This window comes from Agelaius tricolor, unplaced genomic scaffold, assembly GCF_023055355.1.
Source record: "Agelaius tricolor isolate 1412-34295 unplaced genomic scaffold, bAgeTri1.0.p SCAF_1, whole genome shotgun sequence".
NCBI lineage: Eukaryota > Metazoa > Chordata > Aves > Passeriformes > Icteridae > Agelaius > Agelaius tricolor.
Window position 1 is genome coordinate 18,511,885 of NW_027269261.1, and position 16,805 is coordinate 18,528,689.

Sequence of the window (16,805 nt, forward strand, 5' to 3'; positions counted from 1 at the left end):
TATAACATTTTATTGTCATCAATCAAGTAAGTTAATTATCCATTAATAACAATACTTACGAACTGAAATGCTGACCTTTATTGGAAGAACACAGGATTAAAAATAAAGAAAAAAAGCAAAGGGAGACTTCTGTTTTCCTCACATTGATTTATTAAATATCCTATTAAGATATGATATTGAGGTTTAAGTGTTTAAACGCTGTACACAACTGTTCTGCCTTGCACTATTTCCAACACTGCTTATTGATCACAGCTGAACCAAGACACTGCATCACAGGAACCTTTAATCTGAGCCAGTTTATTATTTACTCACTCTCCCGTGCCAGGACAGTTCTGAAAAAAAAACCAACTCTGTGGGATCTTATGCAGTAAACTGGACTTTATACACATCAAAACAGTCCAGGGCAAACTCAGTTCCAAAGTGGTTTAAAGAAACAAGTTCCAGCACAGATTTGTATAAACCAGGTACTGTGGCTAAGGCAGACGAGTTCCCAAAATCCAGCTGAAGCGCAGGCAACATCATTGCTCTACAATGCACAGGATTTTAATTCGGAATCTCTTCCTTCTGTAGAACGTTATGAGTTACAAAGGAACAGGAAAGTAGCAATACAGCTAATGGAAAGATTGACAGAAGGAGCTCGCTAATTTATCTTTGGAATAACCAGCGCATTAGCCACGGTTCTAGTCATGCTCTGATTGAGGAATAAACACCTCTCCGCTGCACCCCTGCACACACCCAGCTACCCCTCGTGCTCCAACTCATCCCTCCTCCTTTACCTTCGGCCCGCATCCCGCATTTCCCCATACGCAAAGGGAAGCAGGGAAACGCTGCGGAGGCACCTCCCCTCACGGCGGCCGCCCCGCCCGCCCCCCTCGACGCGCACGCGCAGGGGCCGCTCACGCCCCGCGCTTCCCGGGACGCGGCGCCTGCCGGGATCTCCCGCCCCTGCTGTATGCGGGGAGATGCCGGCCTGAGGGGGCGGCCCGGCCGCTGCCCGCCCGGCTCGGACTGAGCCTCCGCGTTCGGCTCGGCCGGCGGCTCCCGCCCCCTTGAGCTGCAAGGTCGGAGCCCGGCTGTCCGCGGCACCATGGACAGCTTCCTGGAGGATTATAAGGAGGCACCGGCGGTGGTAGTGGGGGGGAAGAGAAGGAGGAGGAGCCCCGCCACTCAGGCGGTCTTGCAGCCGCTCCTGCACCTGCCCTTCCTGCCGCCGCAGCCGGGTAAGGGCGGAGCGTTTGTGCGTTCTCTTTATGAACGCCTTCGTGCTGCCCTGGGAATGGTGGCAGAGTTTCAGCTTCTATCCGCCAAATCGTCTGCTAGCGCCGGGAAAGAGGTTTGAAATAACCGTAGTTATTTTGTGAGCCGGCGGTATGCCCTTGCGGGCAGCAAGGCACATGGTATCATCGGGAAGAGCAGTGTCAGCAGGTCGAGGGAGGTGGTCGTGCCCCTTTACTTAGCCCTGGTGAGGCACATCTGGAGTGTTGTGTCCATTTCTGGGCTCCTCAAGGCAGGAGAAACATGGAGCTCCTGGAGAGAGTCCAGCGGAGGGCACCAAGGATGATTCGGGATCTGGAGTATCTCTTATGAGGAGAGACTGAGGGAGCTGGGCCTCTAGTGTGGAGAAGACCGAGAGGGGATTTCATTAATGCAAGTAAATATCTCAAAGAGAAGTGCTAAGGGGATGATTCCAGACTTTTCAGTGGTGAGCAGCAGCAGGACATAGTGCAGTGACCATAAACTAAAGCACAAGAAGTTTCACCTCAGCATGAAGGAGATCTTTACATTGAGGGTGGCAGAGCACTGGAACAGCTGCCCATGGAGTTTGTGGAGTCTTCCCTCTCTGGAGACTTTTTCACATCCCACGTGGACACCTTCCTGTGTCACCTGCTCCAGGTGACTCTGCCTTGGCAGCTGGTTGGACTGAATAATCTCCAGAGGTCCCTTCTAATTTTGATGGTTCTGTGATTACCCGACTTAGCCATTGTTTGAGTTATTCCTCTGCCTACAGCATCCAGATAGGAGATGTCTTGGTGAGCTCTTCATGTGCTTTGCAGGTGACTTTTTCTGGATGAGGATTGTTGTAGGGTCATACAGCTGTGAGCTTTAAACACACTTCATAGGAATGAAGTTTCAGTTTCATGCTGGTTTCAGAATAAATTGAACTACTATTGATGTAAAAAGACCAAGAGGCCTCTTTGCAGCCTTGTACTCAAATGAGAATAGTTGTCTATGTTTATCTTTGTGGGAATTGTTTAGCCTTTGGTACTGGAACAGTCTGTTTGTTTGTGTACATGCAAATATGGTAGCACTGTGGCATCGCAAACTTGGGTGATGACTAATAAGTGAAGAGAGCAGTCCCCAAAATATGACAAAATGTACTGTGAAGTTATCAAAGCACCGTGGCTCCCTGATTCTAGTAGGGCAGTAGTGTAACATAATTGGCTAATCACAGTTTCAAGTGAATGGAAATTTCAAGCACAGCTATGTGCTGCTTATGGAAAATGTCATTCCATATCACATTTCCAGCTTGTCCCATAGTCTTGCTTCCCTGTTTATCTTCAAAACCACAGAGCTTAATATGACTTTCTGTAGTGTCCATACAAGAAAGATTCTGAAAGGGAGAGCATGTGGCTATCTGAATAAGGGCTGTGACTGCTGTGGGCTCAGTTGATTATTTTTTGTTTGTTTGTTTGGGTTTTTTGTTGTTTACTTAGTATCTTCCAATGAATACAAGTTAAACTTCAAGAAGAGCAAGGAAGCATGTTTAAGTTACATTCAGGATGCCTTGCTCCAAAAGCAGTGGAAAAGAGCTGCAGAGTTCCTGACCTGCTATGTTGAGTCACTAGAGAAGGACTATTCCAGAGAACACATAGGTCCATCAGAGGTAAGCCCATGTTCCTTATCTGAGTTCTTTTGCAGTTGAAAAAATACTTGCAAAGCAGCATCCATATACTTCAGGACCAACATCTGTCTTAATTAGCTAATCACAGGCTTGATTTTTTTTTTTTTTAATAGATCCTTGTCACAACAGAAGAAGACTTGGCTTGGTATAAGTTCACTCTATCAGCAGTGTATCTGAAAAATCAAAGTAGTCCTCTGAAATGGGAAAGCAATAAATGTGTTTGGTTCTGGCATGTCGTCAGTCAGAATCTGTTTGCAAATTGGTATCTTATTTAGGTTGTTACCAGCTTTTCCAGTAGCTGCAAAACTCCTTGCAGATGTTTAGATGGAAGCATGTGGAAGGAAAAGGATCAGAGTTTTAAATAAATGGAGTACTTGAGTATGGCTAGCTTGCAGACTTTGGAAACAAGTGCATGCAATTGGGGAGCTACATCAAATTGGAAATAATCTTTGCTATTAAGTTCAAAGAGTTGCGTATACCTGGTGTCTTAGTGGGGTCATGTCCAAAAAGAACATAACTTTTCAGTGAGGGGAGGAGGAACCCTCTGGCATGCAGTTTTCATAAACTCTTCTTGAGTGCTGCATTTATAATGAGCAATTCTGAACCACTGAATGACTCTAAAAGTCCTACTGGACAAGTAGGTAGGTTACTATAGGAGTAGATAATGCTTTGTAGTATTTTTTGTTTGCAGCTCAAATGTATATTTTTCATGTCCTACAGTAACTATAAGTTTAGTAAGACTATATGTGATGTCTGTTGCCATTTTTGTACTAAGGTTGGTTTTGATTTTCTTTCTCCCTGTTAACAGATGATTTGGAGAATAGGAACTGAAATTTTGTGGCATCATTCCCAAAGCAGGATGAAAGAGTTCAACTGTTTCATGGAACAGATGAAAACTTTAGGAGTAAAAAGGTACTTGAAGGTGAGTGTACTTAAAGCAGCCCTGATGATTTTTCACAGTTATCTGAACACTTACTTGAATATTAATTTCCAGATCTCTTTTGAAATGTATTACTGACATTAGTGTCAATAAAACTCAAACCCAACATTTGAATTACCAATTGCATGATATTTGGAGGTCATTTTATACCTAACCTTATCTCTTTTGGTCTGTATGTTTGATCACAGATGTATGTTCTCAGTCCTTAGGAGTGCTTAAAAATCCTTTAATCTTTGAATTTGAATTTGAACCAGTCAAATTCATTTTCATACATGTCCCAATGACATGTAAATACAGGTAATTACCTGCCAAGTTTTATTTTCAATCTTTAATTTGATCACTGTGCTGCTGACTAAACATTTGTACTTAAATTTTGCCTCATTACCCTCTCACTTTTTGAGTAGCTAATCTGATTATAAAACTGTATGTTGTGCACACCTGTGTCACACAGCTGGGGGGGGGGGGGGGTTAATGGGTTTTTTCCCTCTGGTGGCTCATTCAAACCTATATTGTTGGTTTCCTTGGCTGTTGTGCACTTGAGATGGTGCTTCTGTCTTTTATGCTGTTTTTAAAGGTCTTCAAAAGAAGTTCCATACAAGGGTTTTCTGGAGCTAACTGAAGGTTTAGGCTTTTATCTTATGATGCCCAATCAACATGGTAGGGTGGAAGGGCATTCCTCTTTCAGGTGCTCTGAAAAGTAAGCAAATGCAGCCCAGCTGGGTTTCCTCAGGTAATTTTTAGATCTTTTAAAATAGGAACAGCACATGTTAAAGACAAGCAGGTTTTTGAGACAACAGAAATAATTTAAATTCTTCATTATGTGTCTTGGCAATATTTTTTATGCATGTCAGCAAGTCTCCTCTTTCTCTGCACATGTGTGTAGAACTTTGCTGTATTGCTTAGAATCTCTACATTTGAGTGTGGAATGCTGTGTTTTGGACTGTTTGGGTTGTAGGTCTGCTTGGAGCATGTCTTCCATCTCCTCTGTAATGGGCAAATAGATGAAGCGTACCAGAACCTGTCCCTGGCAGAAAGCTGGAGGTTTGGAGAGCAAACAGCCATTCAGGATAAGGAAATTAAGCTGATTCAGGCTTACAGGGGACTCTTGGACTACTGTAGCTGGTCTAAGCAGAAGAAAATCCTGTTAGAGCATGGTAAGTGCTTTTTAGATTGAGCTGTAGCTTCAGCTTGCTCATGCAGATGCCATGGTTTGCAATGATGCCTTTTCCTTTACCAGACTTCAGTGTGTGATGATGTGGCTCGTACAGAATTCTATATCAGCAGTGATGGTAGTGCCAAAATAGCACTTTCTGAAGTGCCCTGAAATGCTGTTCTGAAACTCTTTCTCCCCACGTCCAGCCAGCATCACCTAAAATAATGATCAAAGGAATGCATTCCCTTAAAGCGGTGGTTTAATAGGTGTGCAAGTGCATGATTGCTGCTGGAATGTTGAGTGACAGCAAAACCCTCAACACTTGTGTTTGAATTTCGGTTTCCTTAAAGATGTGGAAGTTGCTACATGTGTCACATCTGGTTCTATCTATACCTACTGGCAGTGTTTTATCACTTGCACTAGATCTCTGTTTCTCTGAAAACCAGATGTTGAATTTGGCTTATGGACCTTGTGCTGGTAGCATCTTCTCTTGGCATCCTACTCATTGTGCTCCATAAGTTGAAATTGATTATCAATTTGAATGTGGATCAGTGAAAATGTCTTGTTTCAATACTGAGGAGTCTTTTCTTAAAAGCTCTCTGGCTGAAGTCCTTGCTCAGCAAAATGTGATCATCCCTAAGGTACAGCACTTCAAGATCCCTGTGCTTGGCAGAGTTAATAACTTTGTGACCTTCCTTTGTGTTTTGGTAGGTGAGGATGGATTTGCAGACTTGGCTGTTGAGCAGGAAATGCACGGTTACTTCCGGAAGGCAGCAGTGAACTTGAAGGAGATTATTAAAATACCTGGAGTCTGGGATGTCTTTGTGAAATGCTATGTGGATGTAAGGGCATGTTTACAGATGGCTTTCTTTTATGTTTCCCTGTCTAATTTTCATTAAGATGCCCATATGCAGATTATTTTCTGTGTGTGTGAGTGAAAACAAAGTATTTCAAAAGCAACACATTTGTATGTGCACATCACGGGCTTTGATGTAGAGCACAGCATACGCCTGGTAGAGCTGCAGAGCCTGAGCACAGTACAAAAAGAACTTTTATCTGTTCATTGTCAAGAAAAAGAAGTAGACAGACAGCTTACATGTTTTGTTTTTGTGGGGCTGCAAAAATTGGAGCATAGCTGCTTTAGTTCAAATTCCTGAAAACACTTGGATTTTTGGCAGGGCACTGTTTTCTCTGGATAGATGAAATGTTAGAGATGCCAAATATGCAGCCCTTCTCTGTTCTGGTTTGGGTTTTTAAATACCTGTTTAGGATTTGTAACCAAGAATTAGTAATTTTAAAGAGATCTTTTACTTTTTGTGAACACTGATAAGCTCTGACTTCTCTAAGCATGTGTCTTGGTTTGGAAAGACAGGAGTCTTCTAAGGAAGGCAAGAGCCTCCTCTGAAATGGAAAGTGTAAACTCCCTCTCTCCGAATTGTTATAAATTTGAAATTAAAGGGTGTTTTCAGGCAAAGATACGGGAGCTGGAATAACAGTTCTTTATTGGGGAAGAAAATAAAAATAAAATAAACAATGTGGTAAATCAAAACAACACTGACAGAGTGAGAGTACAACCTGACACCCTGTGGGTCCGGGTGTTGGTAGCAGTCCAGTTGGAATTGTGGCTGCAGTCCTGGAGTAGCAGATATGGTTCTGTTGGAGCAGTGATCCTGTAGCAGGGTGTAGTCTTCTGAAGATTGGAAGTGGAAGAGGCAGCTGTTCCTCTGGTAATCCAGTGGAAAGGCTGTTCTGCTGTCCCAGAATCTCAGATTATATCTAGTTAGGAATGCTTGGCTCCTCCCTCTGGGCGGAGCATCTCACAATGGGATGCTGTAATTTTATCAGTCATGCAGTGACAGTCAATGGCCCATTAACAGATGATATCTCTCTGCAGGGAGGATGGGTTGTGGAAGAGATAAGGACAACTGCCTAATTAACAGAAGTATAACTGCCATACCTCTAACACCTGGCAAATAGAATACACATTGCTTGGCAATCTAGGACGTTTTAAGAATTTTCCTTTGTGCTGGCATCTGCCAAGTTCTGTCTCTAGAGATATGGCAGGTGCCTTCAGCATCTCTTTCCAGTGAGCAAGGGATGATAATCCTTTGACAATTAAGTAGGTGTTAAGGCATTTTCTCCCAGAGTAGCTTCTGTGTGTGAATTCTTGTCTCTCTGTCCTGAGAGTAGCAAGTAAAATTAAGATGGGCCGGTATGTAATTATCTAATATGCATTAGCTAATACGCTGCACTCTTATATACAGACTGTGCTACTGGATGGCTCTGTGGCAGTCCAGAATTAATTGTAAGAGTTTGGTTCCCTGTATCTGACAAACTAATGACAGACTTAACTTCCAGTTGCTGGAGTTCTATGGAGAGCACAATGAGGCCCGCCAAGTGTTAAATGAATATGCCTACAACTCAAAGTTCCCTGCTAACCCAAATGCCCATGTCTACCTCTATCAGTTCCTCAAGAGGCAGGGTGAATCAAAGAAATCCCTCATATCTGCACTGAAGGTAGGTATCCCCTAGGAGATACAGTCTGTGTCAGTCAGGGGTGGTCTGACAGCTTGCTTGAGCTCTGTAACGTTATTTATCCTATTGTATTCTTTGTGGGAAGTAGAGGGTTAGAGGGAAGTTAGTGGGAGGGAGCAGAATCCTTAACTGTCCTTGAATTCCAGTTCTTGTTTTGCCTTTGACTGGTACATCCTATCACTTAAAGGTGGTAAGTAAGCTCAGAGAACATGTTCACATGGTTCCAGAAGTCTGTATCAGCAGACTTGTGCATAGCATGCATTGATTTCTCTTACAGTTTGATCTTTACAATGTGTACAAATCATTAATGCCTTCTCTTTCACCTATTGATCCTATCTAGCAATTAGTTTCTTTGCTTGTTTTTAATGAGCTGTGCATTAAAGCTAAAAGTTAATATCTGCTGGTTGTTGGCAGACAAGACCTTGTTGGGTTAAGCTTTTTAATTCCTGCTTTCCTTGCCCTCGGTACTCCTTGCAAACCATGCTTTGCCACTTGATGGCACTAATGTGCTCTTGTTAGTGCAAGTGTTGTTTAAAAACAGCTTTGTAAGGCTGTTTTGTTTGTTTTAGACTTTGAAACTGTAGCAGATTTGCATGAAATTCTCCTCTGCATTTTAGCAGTAGCTTTAGACGTGAGTCTCTTGGAAAACAGAGATAAATCATAGAAATGATTTGGTAAGTCCAGAAACTGACCCAATGCACAGGGCAGTGTACAGGGGAGCTAGAACTGTCCTAGGGAGAAAATTACATTTTGCCTTCAAAAAAGGGGACACTGGATATGGATTTGGGCTGCTCCTTCAGAATGTTGTATTTGCCACAAGCAGTGTTTGTCAGCAGCCATCAAGGTATTTCATCTGTGGTGTCACAGAGCAGTGTCACAAATGTGCAAGAAGGACCTAGAGATCCATTCTTTATATCAAAGCACCAAAGTACCAGAATTGCTTAATTTTCTGAACTAAAACACCCAAAGCTCTGAAGCCTGTGCTTTTCTTTGTCAGGTAAAAGTCTTCAAAAGTTTTCACATTAAAATAACCTATCTGGGTTTTATCTTTTATTTTTTAGATCTTGCATGATATTGTTCCTTCTCATGAACTAATGATAGATTTTAATACCATGCTTCAAAAATCAAGTAAGTCTTTACCTTTGTTCATTTCATTTATGGTAATTTCAGAAAACTATTCTGGATTATCCTACAGCCTTCTTTCTGCTTTTGAAATTAGTTTTGTTTCTTAAGAAACAGTCCCATAAAACCAACTCAAATGCCATCTTTTCAATCAATCACCATAACCTCTTAAGATGGATGTATGAGCAGTCATTTACAAACTTGTGTTACCAAATGCCTTTTTTTTTATTTTAAAGGCTGAGCAAAGCAAGCAGTTGTAAGGCACAGGGAGAACCTCAAAAACAACTTAATTTTTTTTTAGGTGCCCTACTCAAATTCCAAGGTCTTAATTCCATTTTTGGAATCTCTATTTTATTTATTCTTTTCTTTCTTGGAATGTATCTATTCTTTAGTTCATTGTTAATGATCAAACAACAAAATTTTCCTTCTCTTTAAGGGAGCATTATCTTCAAGCTGGTAGAAAAGTCTTCTAATCTGAAGACTATTTTTTTTTTCCATGCTGATCAATTGTATTCCAAGCTGTGTGTCTTCTTGTATCTTGGTATGTCTCAGCAGGTCAACAGATTGGTGAAATGTACACATGAATAAAGATTGTTCACTCTTCTGATATGATGAGGGTTAATGGCTTCAAACTGACAGGGGGAGGTTTAGAAGAGATTTTGGGAATAAATTCTTGATTGTCAGGATGGTGAGGCACTGGCACAGGTTGCCCAGGGAAGCTGTGGATGCCCCATCCCTGGAAGTGTTCAAGGCCAGGATGGCTGCAGCTCTGAGCAACCTGCTCTAGTGGAAAGTGTCCCTGCCCATGGCAGGGGGTTGTAACTTGATGATTTTTAAGGTTTTCTCCAACTCAAACCCTGATTCTTCTTTGGGAGGGGGAAAAGGAGTCCTTTTGTCTGAAACCTCCCTTTTTCAGTTCATGTGAGACACATTTGCCAACTTTTCATAACTAATGAGAACAACCTGGAGTTTTTAAAGAAATGTATACCAATAAACATAACTTACGTTTAAAGTAGTGGGGGGGGGGGGGGAAGAGTGGAGAACTGTATTTCACTTGTGCCTTACTAATGAGTTCATCCTGATCTGTGTAATTCATTAATCAGCCTCATCTTTTTCCAGAGAAAAGAAAAAAGCGTCAACTGGGCCTAGAAGTTATTTTTGCAGCCTTGGATTATGCTGGCTGGAAAGAAAATGCAAAAGCATGGAGCTGTTTGGCAAGACAGGTGAAACAAATTGTAATGTAAGTAGCTCTGATGCAATGTGTTGAAATAAATGTGTCAAGTCTCCACCTTTGGGCAGTGAACACAGTGACCCTCTGTGCTCTAACTTTGCCTTCATTTTTACCTTTCATACACAACTTCAGAGTATCTTGAAATACTGGGCAGTTTGATCACTGTATGGGAATGTCACTTCCCCTTTGTAGATAGTTTTATAGAATCCTTGAATAGTTTGGGTAGGAAGGGATCTGAAAGATCACCTTGTTCCAGCCCCCCTTCCATGGACAGGGACACCTCCCACTAGAGCAGTGTAGTGGGCTGATCATGGCTGGATGCCAGGCACCCACCAAAGCTGCTCTATCCCTCCACTCTGCAACTGGATGGGGAGAAAAAATATAAGTATTCATGGGTTGAGAGAAGGACAGGAAGAGACCACTCACCAAATACTATATTGGGCAAAAAAGACCCAGGGCCTCACCATCAAAGTGAAAAATTTCTTCCTAACATTTAATCTAAACCTGTGCTTTTCCAGTTTAAAGCTGTTCCTCCTTGTCCTGTCTCTACCTTCCCTTGCAAAAACTCCCTCTTTTTGTTTCTTGCAGGTTCCCTTGAGGGACTGGAAGGAGTTTGTGTTGCTGAAATGCTTGGTTTAAGAGCATTATTGCCTAACAGTAATAACTGTTGGGGATGAGTTAGTCTTTGAGTATGCCTGGAGTAACCCAAACCTTTCCTAAGGACGAAGCAACCCCTTCATACTACTCATTTGTTGACAAAACTGGAGAAACTTCCATATTACTATTGACAAACTGGCAGACAAGTGAAAGGCTTGCTTAATTTCAAACCATAATCTGTGCTATTGCCAAGGCTTAATAAAACTGCTAGAGTTCACTTCCAGCCTCACAAGTGTTGCCAGGGATTAAAAAAGAATTGTTAGTTTTATATAAAAATGCTTGTGTTACTGTTTTGGTATAAAGTCAGTGTGTCTATGTTGGCAATTTAGGAGATTTGTAGCAAGCTGATTGTAACATTCACTGTCTCCTAATAATCTTTCCATTACATTTTAACCTCTTCTGTAATTTGTTTATCCTTTTTCCAGCTCCGAGAAGCATCTTGACTGGATCAAGCAAGAGTGGAACTCCAGGAAGGACTGGTGGCCAGACTTCCATTTTAGCCGTTACTTGGCAAAAAGGAATTGGCAGGAAAATAAAAGCCTTTCATATGAAAAAGCTCTGGTGGCTGGAATCCTACTGGGAAAGGGTATAATTTTTTCTTTCTTTTCACTTCATGGAACAGAAATAATGTCTAGTTCTAGCCCTAATGACATGGGATGCAGCTGATCTGCTGCCTGGAAGAAATACAGTTTCTTTCTTTTAAAAAAGATTCTTGTCTTTGAAGCTGAACATGAAAGGTATTTAAGTTAGTTTGATATTTAAACAGTGAGGCAGCTGGTCTTATTGTGGTTTAGAATTCAGTTTTATCTAGCTTTGTTGAGCAGCCACAATACTATTTGTCTTGTTTGACCTTCAAACTATAACTCCAAAAATGCACAACACTCTCCTTGGGAATACTGTGAGGACTGCAGGCAGTTTGCTTCCTAGATGCCAGCCTGGGCAGTGTCTCAGCAATACTGGATGTCAGCTGGTCATTAAGGACTATGGGTATGTTGTAATGCAGGAAAGAGGAGGGAGAATCTGTATGAAAAACATGATCAGTTTGGTAAGAAGGTGAATATCATTACCTCTTGAAATGCTGCCAAAACAAGGGGAGGATCAGGCCAAGAATCAGCTGCTAAATTGAGAATGGGAATATGGTGTGGAGACAATGGCTTGTAGACTGGTTTGAACTTCTCGTTGATGGGCAACATGTTGATTGTTAGCTTTTCTATAACTTTTTCTTCTGCACTTCATAGAACAACTTCTCATAGAACAAACAGAGCTTCATGTTGGAAGCTCTTTGCATATTTTTTGTTTTGCTTTCAGTAGGATCAGATATCTCCTTTTTATTTCCAGATGGCAAATAAAAGCATTCTAGTTCAGATATTCTTGAATGAAGTTTCAGTACTTACTGACTCAATGTGAGCTTCTGTTTTCATTATCTAGGGTAATAAATTAATGTATGATATCAGTGCTGCTTTACACTCTTGAAATTTTACTTTCTGATCTAATTTGCAGAACAAAAATGAAAGAGAAAACAGTATTGTGCAAGATAACAGGCATTTAGATACATGTAGAATGTTTGCTGGGCTAAGTGAGGATAGATTATTTAATGCTGCAGTTACGTCTGTAATGAGCATGTCTTGGATTTTAATACCTTTAATTACTGAAAAGTTTCTTAGCTGTTTGCATATTATTTAAACAATGAAAGCATTTTGTATTTGCTTGCATTATGGTGTAACTTAGTGTTGTTTTTTTTCCTTCCTTAGATTGCAAATACTTCAAATATGTATCACACCAAGGCTGCAAAACTCGAGTGAAAAGGTTTCGGATGCTGAAGAAGTTTGTGACTAGGCACAATCCTGTCTACCTGAGAATATCTGGTCCTCCAGATTCCTCTGTTCAGCCTTGATGAGGTGTCCCTAAGGTTCTTGGTACTTTTTCCTCTCTGTAAAACTGACTTTTGTGTTGGTGGTACTGCAAAACCTTTAGGCAGACTGTATTGACTCAGTACTAGACTTTTTTTTAATATATTTATGTAAAACCACTTTGGTTGGTATTTATTTTATAATAAAAAGAATATATAAATCAAGTGATAATGTCTGAAGAAAGAATTACAGAAAGAATTTCTGTAATGTTACTCTAATATTTGTGTGAAATGCAAACAGTGTTGATTTCAAATACATCTTAAAAGAGCAGAGGCACAGAAATACTGAGAAATTCTCTATCTCCTGCAAGAGACTTTTTTTTGCAGTCATGCCCATGAGTTGAAATAAGCAGTGTTGCTGTGTTTGGAAAGCAAATGTTCATGTGTTATCACAAATCAGAATTCCAGTTTCCTTGAAAACAACAACAAAATGGCTTCCAAATACTACTTCTGTTTTAATGCCGTATCTGTAGAATTCTGGAGGGTGAAGTGCTTGAACCTCCCTCTGGGATTTTGGTCTGGGTTCACATGGGTCTTGTGAGAAGTGCCTTAAGACAACGTATCTTAAACATTAAATGAAATACTTGCTGTAACTGTGTTTTGTTAAAGGCAATTACTCATCATTCCCAACCCTAGTGCTCGTTTACTTCTGACTCCCTAAGAATGCTGCTTCCTCACTGTGTAATAGTCAGGGGGTGTTAGGTTGCACATGGGGGCGAGGGGCAAGGAGACAGAGACATGACTCACCCCCGATGTTCAATGTTCATGTGGCACAGAGGAAGTTTATTTTCCCAGGCTACCCTTTATAAAGACTTTTAAAAGACCCGGTCTCGATATTCTCATTGGTCTGAACTCCGTGCCCCCTCAGGATCTGGCCAGTGAAATGCTCGCAGCTTCATAAGAGATCTGACTGGGAGAAGCCCTTTGTCAGTTAATCCTGGGACTTGGTAGCAAGCTCATATGTGACATCTGGTAACATATCACCCATCTTTGTTTAATACATTCTGTAATTTGTTTTCTGTTACTCATCTGCAAAGGCCCTTTACAAACAAAACAGCAACAGCATGGCCAAATTTGCATGGAAGCTGCAGCATTTCTGTTCAGAATGCATTGGGGGAGAACTCAGGCCACAGGCACAATGCTTATATGTTACAACTTATAAAAACCAAAACCCATTTAACCTTTAACCCATTTAACCCTTATATTAAAGACAACCTGTAACCCATTTATCTCTTGAAGAACCCAACACCTAGAAAACAATCTGTAAACAGAAAAACAGTTGTAAACAGGAAAATACTTAGTAAACAATTCAAGTCCTTATATTGACTGTCTATGCGGTAGGTAGTCATTTGTAATCCATGGTTCTGTTGAAGAGACTTCAGAATGCTGTCCAGTGTCCTTTACCTTGGATTTTTTAGGAATATTGTACTGTTACATGACTTATTATAAAACATAAGAACATGACACCACCCAAAACTCAAAAAGGGGAGGTATACCTTCCCCCCAACCTTTTTTCCACTTTTTTATTTGTATAATAAGTAGAAATAGAAATAAAGCATGCATTTCTTAACAGCATTAATAAGGTAGGGGGTTGCTGAAAGGTCGCTTTCTCATTATGAGCAAACTTCTGGAGGGCTATTCTGGACAAAGCCTCTATGCCTGTCTCAAAAGAAAAAGAGTTAGCCTTTTTGCACAGAATCTTTATCAGCCAGGTTCATAGGTTGATCAGGCCAATGACTTGGTTGGGAGAGATTCCTTGCATAAAAACAAGTTTGTATTAATATCCAGTGCAAAACAAAACGAAAATTTTTTAACATGAATTTCAGTGTAAGCAGTACTCTCTTCTTGCCTTGTTAGAAATTTTACTAGTGATTTAATTATTGACTTTGAATTTTTTAGAATGATGGCAAGAGGCAAAACATCAGTTGAAGAACTTTGCAACTGAAATTTGCCTATGATAAATTAATTTTGCTATGGGTATCTCAGTGGACAGCCCCTGGGTCTCAGCCATCCTTCTTGAAATACTGTGACAATAATTAGTAGGAGTATTAAAAAAATAATAATACACACACTAATGCTTCCCTAATATAACACCTTACTGATCATGGGCTTGTTAATTTTGGTTCTAACATGCAAACACCCATAATGAATATCGTACCATGAGTTCTAATGTATATTTTTACAAACAGTTGTACCTTATAATAACTTTTGTATGACAACCTTTCAGTGTCTTTATTAGAGTTTTTGTTACATGAAAACCTCAATTTATCTGGAGGTAATATGGTTGTAATGCCTGTAAGGAAGGAAACTTGGTGACTGCCTCTTCACCATCCATTTGCTAGCAGCTGCTGGCTTCTCACTTGTCTGGGTGACAGTGTGTCTTGACGTCAGCTGCTGTGAGACCTGCAACCCGTGTGTCCAACTCCATCTCTTCGGACAGACTTGACCGTCTCTGCCCCTGCATTGCCACACTCCCGCCTGTCTCTCTGCACTGCCTTTTTCCGAGCGGCACCTTTTCAAAGGCTTCTCCCACGCTTTGCTTCTGAATTCTGCGGCCTTCTTTGGAGGCAGGCTCGTTGGGGGGGCTGCTCCCTCCCGAGGTGTGGCTGTGTTCCACGGAGGCTGGAGCAGGGGCAGGTCCATTCCCTCAGGAGGTGGGGCCAGGCGCCACACAACCGGGCTCTGTTCCACAGCTGTATCAGGGGCGGTGCCCCCGCGCCGTGACGTCCGCTGGATGCAGCGGGTGCTGCCTGGCTGGCCCCATCTACCACCTGGTGCGGAGTGATGGCCGCGGGGCTTCTCCTGCTCCCGGGAGGGGTTGGAGCGGCCGCATGGCACGGCAGCCCTCGGAGGGGCGGGGGGGGGGGGGGGGGCAGAATTATCCACCACGTAGTTTGTTCTCCTAGAGCAGGGCGGCATGGTAGCCCGAAGTGACTGCATAATGATTACTGCAGTCTGGGGAGGGCTCACGGCATCCCGGAGAAGCCGGGACTGTGGTGGCTGCCATCTCTCTACGTGGTTGGATTTCGCAATCCATCCTGCCGGCTCCCTGGATAATGCCGGCATCTGCCGAGGTTCCCCCACTCCCCATGGAAATAATCCCTCTTTATTGAAAGCAGAAAATCAGTACCTTCATAATGGAGTTTTCTGGTTCTCATACCTAAGCTCCCATGGTCTCAGTTGTGATTTTAGTCCACAAAACAGATTTTTAAACCCTCGAAGCACTCTTTGCTAACTGCTGAGGGGGTTTTTACCACTATCTGACCAGTGAGTCCCGGTTTTTCATCGAAAGTCTGGTTTTTACACTGTTCCAGCTTTTATGCCGTTCCCAGCTCTCAGACTGTATTACTCCAGGCTTTTATGCCTAATAATTCTGGCTATTATGCCTGATAATTTGGCTCTGAACACTGTACCAGCTTTTTGCTGTCTGTCTCCTTTGCTCTGTGCCAGGCTATGGCTGAGTCCCGATCACTTCAGAGGTCACCACCTGTAGCTTCATAAGAGATCTGACTGGGAGAAGCCCCTGTCAGTTGATCCCAGGGCTTGGTAGCAAGCTCATATATGATATCTGGTAATAAGTGGGTTGTGTTGGAGATTTTCAACTGGGTTTGGACTATTTTAATTTAGATTGTGAAGTTTCAAAATGTTCTTCCCCAGCATCCCATAAGGTGTCCCTCAGCCCTGGGAAGCAACTCCTCCTTAGGTGAGAGAGATGATCCAGACTTGCTCCCAGTGTCCATCTCATTGGAGTTCATGCCTGGACATGGGTCTAAAGCTGTCTTGGGACAGCCCTGGCAGGCAACCAGGTGTCTCTTCCCTTCCAGACACAAGGTGTCCCTTCACTGAAGTCTTTCATTTGGCTTCTTGCCTGCTATTGTGCCCCTCTGCTCCCCTGAACTTGCAAAGATGGACTTTGATAGGCTGATGACTCTCCTGTGCTGAGAGCATCCCAGCAGGGTGTTACTTGGGCTTCCCCCTTCCATTATCTGCCTGTGTTCCTTTGTGAGTATGCACAGGAGATTTTAGCATGAACCCAAGTATAAAAGCTGAATGCTGGAAGCCCTGGTACTTGGTGAGAGCTCCCATGTAATTTCCTTTTGTTCCCTCAGCTTCCTGTGAGAGATGTGTGTGCCTTGCAGCAGCTGAGACTCTACTGAGAAAGAAATGTGGAACAAAGCATCAGAGATTGGAGTGGGGATAAGGAGAGTGAGAGAATAAAGAGGAACTTGATGTCTGAAAAATCTGCTAATCCGTTTTGGTGCTCCCAGCTTTCTCCTGTGACCTCTGGAAGCAGGATTGCTCTGGGGGATAATGTCCTCTCCAGGTGCTAGAACTATAATGCTGCAGTCAGCAAGT

General features: G+C 42.2%; 1 protein-coding gene across 2 annotated transcripts; it reads left to right on the top strand.

Annotated features, from left to right (window-relative positions):
• The first annotated feature begins 894 nt into the window (after positions 1–894).
• Positions 895–13,042, top strand: TAF1A (TATA-box binding protein associated factor, RNA polymerase I subunit A). 2 transcript variants are annotated; one of them, XM_071425399.1, is made up of 10 exons: positions 895–1,220; positions 2,715–2,884; positions 3,711–3,824; positions 4,798–4,996; positions 5,707–5,837; positions 7,354–7,512; positions 8,592–8,658; positions 9,772–9,892; positions 10,966–11,126; positions 12,292–13,042. In XM_071425399.1, the coding sequence occupies exons 1-10, from the start codon at positions 1,088–1,090 to the stop codon at positions 12,432–12,434; spliced, it is 1,398 nt and encodes a 465-aa protein (XP_071281500.1). In that variant the 5' UTR covers positions 895–1,087; the 3' UTR covers positions 12,435–13,042. The 2 variants fall into 2 exon arrangements, with proteins under 2 accessions (XP_071281500.1, XP_071281510.1); XM_071425409.1 differs by lacking the exon at positions 7,354–7,512.
• Positions 13,043–16,805: the final 3,763 nt, after the last annotated feature.